Consider the following 8,252-nt stretch of genomic DNA (forward strand, 5'->3'; position numbering starts at 1 on the left):
AAATGTTAAATAACATTAAATAAATTAATTTTAAACTACTAAATTTGAATAAATTAAAAATATTGCCAAAAAGTGAACCATTAGTGCAATTCGACAAATCCTGAAAACCAGAAACGCCACCCTCCCTGAGCGCCTGCACGACTGAGCAGCAGTTATAACCTTTTGAATGTCTTAAATTGAATTAAAATAAATAATGAAATTTATTTTTATAAATTAAATTAACAAATTTATTCATTTAAATCAAATTAATTTGCTGAATCCGCCTTTGAGCGCATGCAGCCGCTGCATGCGGCCGGGGGCTGTGGGGCTGTGAGGAGGTGAGCCTTCCCGGGGGTTCCTTTAGCAATTAAAATAAATAAATAAATAAAATTAATTTAATTTTTAATTTTAAATTATTCTGCTGCAGCGGCTCAACAACAAGCGCCCTGGAACGGCGTCCGCGACGTGAGACCAGCAGCAGCAGCAGCAGCAGCAGCAACAGCAGCAAAAGCGCAGAGTTGGGCTAAATTGAAAGCTTTTTAAAGCTGGCACTGCATGCAGAAAATTGCGCTGGCTTAGTGGCTGTAGTGTGTGGACTTAGTGGCACTTTCGGGGCCTCTTTGGAGTTGGGAAATAAAAAGTATAGGAGAGGTGGTGCAGCGCTGCTCCAGCAGCAAACCCTCAGTGCGTGTTTTGCTGCTGCTTCTGCTGCTGCTTGCTGCTGCTGCTGTCCCGCAGCCCGCCCTTGCTTCTTCCCTTTTGCTGCTGCTCCTAAAGGACAAAATGGCCCCCAAGAAAAAGGAAGAAGTTGAAGAAAAGATTCTGCTTGGCAGGCAAGACATACCAGTGGACCACCGCCGTGACCACTGGACCTTCGCCGATTTCTGGTCTTCTTGTTTCAATTGCAGCTCTTTTAGCGCAGATTCCTTTTCCATTTTATTATATTTCATAATAATTATCGTTTTATTTAAATGGCAGACTCCAGCGCTCCAAAACTATTAATTTCGGTTTTGAACTTGATGAGGTGTACGTACACCTGGCGCTGCGGCCCAGCGCCAGGTGTACGTATACCTGGCGCCACGGCCGGCGGCTACAGCCGCGGGGGAGTGAAAAGTGCAAAATGGTCAACATTCGGTCATTTTTATTCGTTTTTTTTTAATTTAAATTAGTGAAAATAAATTATTTTAATAAATGCGAAATATTTAATGCCTTTTTGCTGCTGCAGACCCAAAAATACCCTCAAAATGGGAATGGTCGGCCTCCCCAACGTGGGCAAAAGCACCACTTTCAACTTGCTCTGCAAACAGTCTGTTCCCGCAGAGAACTATCCCTTCTGCACAATTGACCCCCATGAAGCAAGAATGAACGGTGAGGCCCTGCTGCTGCTGCTGCTGCTGCTGCTGCTGCTACCGCTGCTGCTGCTGCTGCTGCTGCTGCTGTTACCCCTGCCCCTGCCACTAGTACCGCTGCTGCTGCTGCTGCTTCTGTGACCGCTACCGCTGCTGCTGCTGCTGCTGCCGTGACGCCACCGCCGCCGCTGCTGCTGCCACCGCTGCTGCTGCTGCTGCTGCTGCAGTGCCGGACGAGCGTTTCAAGTGGCTGTGCAGCCACTTCTCGCCGAAGAGCGAAGTGTCTGCGACTTTGTCGATTTTCGACATCGCCGGACTTGTCCCTGGAGCCCACAAAGGCGAGGGCCTCGGCAACGCCTTCCTCTCCCACATCCAGGCTGTCGACGGCATCTACCACGTTGTCAGCAGCAGCAGCAGCAGCAGCAGCAGCAGCAGCAGCAGCAGCAGCAGCGGCAACGGTAGCGGTTTTCGTAGCAGCGGTACTCGTAGCAGCAGCGGTATTCGTAGCAGCAGCGGTATTCGCAGCAGCAGCAGCAGCAGTGTTCGTAGTAGCAGCGAGTAGCAGTAGCAGCAGCGAGTAGCAGTAGCAGCAGCAGCAGCAAATGCAGCAGCAGCAGCAGCAGCAAAGAGGACATGTATACTTGTAGAATGCAGCAGATACAGAATATGCAGCTGCAAGACGCGTACAGTGCAAATAATTCATTTATAAGTAGGGGAAGCAGCAAATGGAAGATATAAATTTATTTTATAAATTTAAAATGATTTTTAAAAGTTCTGCATTTGGAGTTTAAACAAAAGACTAAAAGTATTTAAAAGATCCAAAATAAGTAAAGACCAAACAGCTGAAGAATGAAGAATACCGAACAGCTGCAACTGCATGCAAGCCTCCAACTGCTGCTGCTGCCGCTGCTGCTGCTGCTGCTGCTGCTGCTGCTGCAGGTGCGGGCGTTTGCAGACGAAGAAGTGGTGCACAGCGAAGGCGAAGTGGACCCTGTGAAGGACTTGGCAACAATTGCTGCTGAGCTGCGGCTGAAGGACTTGGAGAGGGCGCAGCGGCTGCTGGAGGAGCAGCGCAGCAGCAGCAGGCAGCAAAAGGTTCTCGACAAAAACAAAAAGGCGCAGGAAGAGGTTCTCCAGGCCGTCGTCAAACTGCTGCAGGACAACAAGTGGGTCCAGCAAGGTGCGCCCCCTCGTCGCCCGCCGCCGCCGCTGCTGCTGCTGCTGCTGCTGCTGCTGCTGCTGCTGCTGCTGCTGCTGCTGCTGCTGCTGCTACTGCTGCTGCTGCTGCTGCTGCTGCTGCTGAACCTGGGCCGGAAGCGCTTCGGCATGGGGCTTTGCTGCAGGGAACTGGAAAGCAGCAGAAGTGGAAGTGCTGAATGAATATCAGTTTTTGACGGCGAAGACAGTTGTGTATCTCGTGAATATGAGTGAAAAGGACTTCATTCGACAAAAGAACAAATGGCTGGCCAAAATCCACAACTGGGTCCAAGAAAATGTGCAGGGCCCCATCATTCCCTACTCCGCAGTCTTCGAAAACAAACTTGCAGAAATGGCGAGCGAAGAGGAGCGCCAGAACTACATCAAGGTGCGCCTTTGCGGGTGTACAGACACCTCAACTCGCGAAACCCCCTCCCCAAACACCAATTAAATGCACATTAAAGAAACTTGTTTTAACTAATTGCTGCAAATAACGCGTTTTGATCGCACACAAGCGGGCCTGTGCATGCAGCTTTCCGGGCCTATTGTTTAGGGTTTAGGGTTTAGGGTTTGGGGTGGATGTGTGTGTGCAGAGCAGCGGAGCCTCTAAAAGCATGATTGACAAAATAATTCAAACAGGCTATCATGCATTGCATTTAATTCATTTCTTTACTTGTGGCGAAGACGAAGTGAAGTGCTGGACAATTCGCGCAGGTGCTTTCTTTGAATACCTTAGAAGACAGTTTTATTATTTTTCAAATTTGTTGCATTTGTTCTTTTCATTTCTCTCGACTATTCTATTCTTTCTTTCGTTGCTGCTGCTGCTGCTGCTGCTTCCTCTCTCTTACTTGAACTGCCGCGTCAGTCTGCTTCCTGTTGAAAACGACCTCAGCACTTTTGCTGCTGCTGCTGCTGTCCAATCCGCTTTAAATGGTGTTTTAGCTAAGTCCATTTGTTACGAATTGTGCAATTTGCTGGTGTTCGAAGAGGTCGAAGTCGTGGCTGTTTAGTCTAGTGGTATGATTCTCGCTTAGGGTGCGAGAGGTCCCGGGTTCAATTCCCGGAACAGCCCCTTTTGCTATTTATCAAATTTGCATTTCTAAAGTAGCTCGCTATTCTTAAATGTACTTTTAAGTTTTATTATTCTTTTTCTCTTTTCAAATTCACCTTTTTAATTACTGCTTTTCCTCCTGTTCATGTTCGGGCACTGCATGCTGGACTGTAGCTTTCCTGACATTTCAAATGCACATCAGTCCTCTATGAGTGTTTTAAATATTTATAAATGTATTTTTGATATTTATGTTTTCGTATTGTTGAACTCACTGGACAGATTCTGCAAATTATGATGCAAATGAATGGGCAATCGTGTTTGCACTGATGCCTAAACTGCGGGTACGCCCCGCCTTCTGCAGAACTGAAACGTGGTCATAGATAAGCACGGGAATATATCTATATTCATGATAACATATTGTTATAAAATGCATTTGTTTCTATTTTTTAATTTTTTTCTATTAATAACGGTCTGTACGAGGATGCTCTAAGTATAATAATGAGAAAAAGGTTATTTTACATACTGAATAATATGCACGAATTCAGTTACAAATGCATAGAAGTACTTATGTGTATATGCATGCAAAGCTTTTTGAAACTTTTGCATGCAAATTTGCTCTTTTCTTTGCTGCTTTTCAGGCACCAAGGCCCCTCAGGCTGCCGGTGTAATTCACACAGATTTTGAACGTGGGTTCATTTGTGCTGAAGTGTACAAGTACACCGACCTCGTCGAGCTCGGCAGCGAGAATGCAGTGAAAGCAGCAGGGAAATATTTGCAAAAGGGGTCAGTACTTAGGGTTTAGGGTTTAGGGTTTGGGGTTTAGAGCTGCACAAACCCCCATTGTACATAGCTAACACATCGCACAGCAGTCTCGTGGCGTGTACTCCACGATTTTTTCGATAATCTGCAGAATTGTTTCCTGCAAATGTCTGCAATTTGGTTAAATTTTGTTTTTCAATTTTTTAATTCGGCTTTCTCGTGCCAGTTTCACAATATGCATCCGCAGCGGCAGCAAACTAGAAATGTTTTGGTTTCTGGTGCATTTGGCAATACGTGTCCGCTTTGTATCTATTTTTCATTCGGCCTTCCCATCATTTAACTCTTTTTTCATCTTGCTTGTTCGTTTTTTTGCTTTTATACCTTTTCAAAACTCCTTGTGTTTTTCTTTTGCAGCAAGGACTACGTCGTGGAGGACGGTGACATTATATTTTTCAAGTTTAATGTAACAAACAGCGCAAAGAAGTGATTCTGAGTCAGCTTGAAAGTTTAATTTGAATTACAAAGGATAATGATATGCAAAAGATCAACTGGTTCCTTCTTCAACTACAAATTGGCTGCCTACTTTGGCTGCGGCAACGAAGCAGCAGCTGTGGACTCTTCCTTTGTTTGCATTCCTTGCCTTTGTTTTCTTCCATTTCACCGGCTTTTCCATTCCTTTCGTTTTGTTTAGCATATTTGTTTTATTTTCTTTCTTTTTCTGCTCCCCAGAGTCTCAAATAGGGCTCTAGACCTACGCTGTTGCGGATTGAGTGTCAGTTCAGCTGCTACACCAGTGACACTGCAACAAGCTGAATTTGAAAAGCGCTTGCAAATGTTCATAAGCCGCACTAAAAGCATGAAAGACACAGCTTTCATTGCTTTCAAAAGCTTTGTTGAATTCAAGGGTAGGGTTTTGCCAGGTTACATTGCGCTAGACTTCATTTGCATGCAACCTCAGCCAGCTCCAGGCTGCAGTTTCTCGCCAGCCCACGCTCTTTTATAAATAATGATGGTGTCTAATGCTGAGTCCTGTTGTCTCTACATTGACTCCTATTTGGAAGCTGAAGAAACCGCCAAAGAGTAACTATTTCGAACACAAATGCTGAAACCTCTGGGAGCAGTTTCGATTCACCAGTATTACCCAATGAGTGTAAATGGTAATTGCAAAACGGATTTCTAAGCTAAATAAATATCACATCTTGTGTTTTTTCCGCACACATACGGTAGACTACGACTGCGCACAATTCACTTACTGGATTGGGAACTGCGGGTTAAGCACAAACAAAGGAAAATGAATTGAGACAAGTTGACGCCGGAAAAACGAATTGCTGTTCTCAAAAGTTCTAATCCCCCCACACGTTGCAGAAGGGACGCGCAAATTGAAGTCTATTCTCTTTTCAGGACATTTATATTCTCATTTTTGTTTATGAAATCTCCTTACGCCTATCTGGGGATCAGTTCCAAGGTGTCACCTTAACTCTGCACCAAATGTCTTGAAACCTCGAGTCTTTTCGATGAAAGCTCGGCTCTTCTCAACCAATTTTCAACCAGCAATTGGATTTAATTCTTGTTTCAGTTCTAGGTGGGGAAAAAGGACCAATAAGGAATGACAGTCATCAGAAATCAGAAGAAATGGCTTTGTACACTTTTGTAAAGGTGCTCTCATGTATCCGAAAATGTACAATTGCCCACGCATATCAGCCACGGTCGCTTTTGCCTCTATGATGCACAAAAAATTCAAGAATCTGAATGCTAGCTGCTACCCTTTCTGCCATTCTGAACGCGTTTTATGCAGCTAGAACCTGAAACTTTTACGAAAAGAATGATATAAATGGAAAAACATGTTGAAATGGAACACACTCTACTGCTAAAAGGGCTAGGCTGTGCAGTATCCATCAGCGTCTATTCGTTTCAGCTTTTGATTCTCACTGCTGCATGAAGAGTTGCAGGTCCTGGGCTCCTGTCTTTCTGTCTTTCTCGCCATTTTTTCTTCACAAATTAGTTCAATCATAGTTTTAAAGACTTTGATATTTCGAAGGGGCTTCATCGACTGCACAACTTGTTGCGATGCTGCTGACATCTAAATCTAAATTGCCTGCTTACCGACTGACTTCGTTTCATCGCCAACTTTGGCAACTTTGACTCGCACTCAATCATATTTTCCACATTTATGCTGTGAAAGGTCATTTTAAACCTATTTTAAGTTCACCGTAATGCCGATTCAACATTTAAAGGACGGAAAAGACGTATTTGGCTTGTGGAGCTCTTAGGGTCACTCGGACGCTCCTAACCAACTTCAAACCCCACCACAAGTAAACAGCAGTTGCATCGGCTGTCAAACCAGAAAACTAATCTAAGTTACAATCTTGAGATAAATGAAGTGAAAGAGGAAGGTCGGTGAGAGAACGAGCATGCTTTTGAGGCATTATTGGGCAAAGCAGTGGGTGGTGAGCGTGTTACACATGCGAAACCAGAAGCCGTTGGACCGAACGAGTTGCCCACAGTGTTTTACAAAAAATAGCACTGAGGAACACGTAGAAGTATAAAGCAAGTATAGAGTTTTAAGCAATATTGATTTCACATAAGAGGCCGAAGGACTCACGATTGTCCGTGCAGGGCTCCCTGTCGGCTGCGCCTGCGGAAAAGGACGAAAGAGACCTGCCTTCGTAAGTCCTGCGGCGTTTCTCATGCAAGTATCCCCAAAATCAGTCCTTTTATATTTTAAAACTTTTATTTCAAGTTTGTTTGCAGGAAAAAGGAGCAAAAAGTGCGCTGGCTCATTAGGAAGACGATGGGGCCTCTTGGCTGGCGGTGGCTGCGGCCCCAGTAGGTGGCCGCGCATGTGGCATGCTGCCTCTTCTGTAGTTTGAACATAATTGGAAATTAAAGATCTACTTGTCTAAGACCAGTACACTTCACATTGTTTCACACTGAGAGGGACAGAAACAACAGCAGTAGTTGCAGACTGCTGCGCGTGCTCAAACACTCAAGGCAAAGGTGTCAGGCCTTCTTCGCGCCGGCGTAGCCGTTTGTTTCTTCCCCTAATTCTACCGTACTTCTTTAAAATTTGAAGAGCAAAAGTGCCCGAGTTTATCTTTTGCTTGCCTTTTCTTGGTGTATTTCTTTCATGCATGTATTTGCTTGTTTCTGGTGTCACCGACCAGCGAGTCGCCTGTGAGCCCTTCAAGTCCTGTGGCTGTATGTGTCTTTCCCAGCTCACTTTGTCTTCCTTGACCTTCCACTGAACCACTCTTTTTAATTTTTTTTTCGTTTCCATATTTGTTCCCAGTTTTCCAGTTGACTCTCGGAACATGCTCTCTTAACAGCTGACGCGGTGTCGGTCCAGGCCTCTGAAGCCACTTTCAGCAGCGGTAGCAAAAACGAAGACGCAGAAAATTAAGTGGAATCAAATCTATAGAAAAGAAGAGAGGAGAGGGCCAAAGGATAGCCGCTGGCTCTGTAGATCTGCGATTGAAAGGGCAACCAGGAGGCCACTCTTCACTGATGGGAAGCCACTCATCACCATTGTTCTCGTTTTAAGTTCAGATTTATGATGCGCGAACTGACTCTTGGCCCTGCTGCGCCCCCTCAACCCTCCAGTCTATCCCTGTGCTGCTGCTGCTGGGTCCATGAAGCCTGCGGAGGCGTCCCCGTCTTTGCCTCCGGGGGAGGCCCTATTTTTTGGGGCCCCCCAGGGGGCCCCCCAGGACCCCAAGAATCGGAGACCACTGGTTCCCCGGCTTCACCTGGCCCTAGGTTCCTGTAGTCCCAACGCCACAAGTGACACTGAGGCGGGGCCCCCCGGGGGGCCCCCTGCAGGCTGTGCGCTCAAACAAATGTTTTGACGATGAAGATGCGGTGTGAGCTTTATGTACCGAAACGATCATCGGACTAGGAAGAGGCGCTTCCTAGTTTTT

General features: G+C 45.7%; 1 protein-coding gene across 1 annotated transcript; it reads left to right on the forward strand.

Moving 5' to 3' along the window:
* Nucleotides 1–1,223: 1,223 nt before the first annotated feature.
* On the forward strand, nucleotides 1,224–4,822 carry ETH_00021985 (GTP binding protein, putative; the record flags this gene model as incomplete). The annotated part of the gene is made up of 7 exons (XM_013378702.1): nucleotides 1,224–1,347; nucleotides 1,556–1,728; nucleotides 2,268–2,508; nucleotides 2,672–2,913; nucleotides 3,119–3,239; nucleotides 4,215–4,359; nucleotides 4,750–4,822. The coding sequence occupies 7 exons, from the start codon at nucleotides 1,224–1,226 to the stop codon at nucleotides 4,820–4,822; spliced, it is 1,119 nt and encodes a 372-aa protein (XP_013234156.1).
* Nucleotides 4,823–8,252: the final 3,430 nt, after the last annotated feature.

This window comes from Eimeria tenella, genomic scaffold, assembly GCF_000499545.2.
Source record: "Eimeria tenella Houghton genomic scaffold, Eth_scaff95, whole genome shotgun sequence".
NCBI classification, from domain to species: Eukaryota; Apicomplexa; class Conoidasida; order Eucoccidiorida; family Eimeriidae; genus Eimeria; species Eimeria tenella.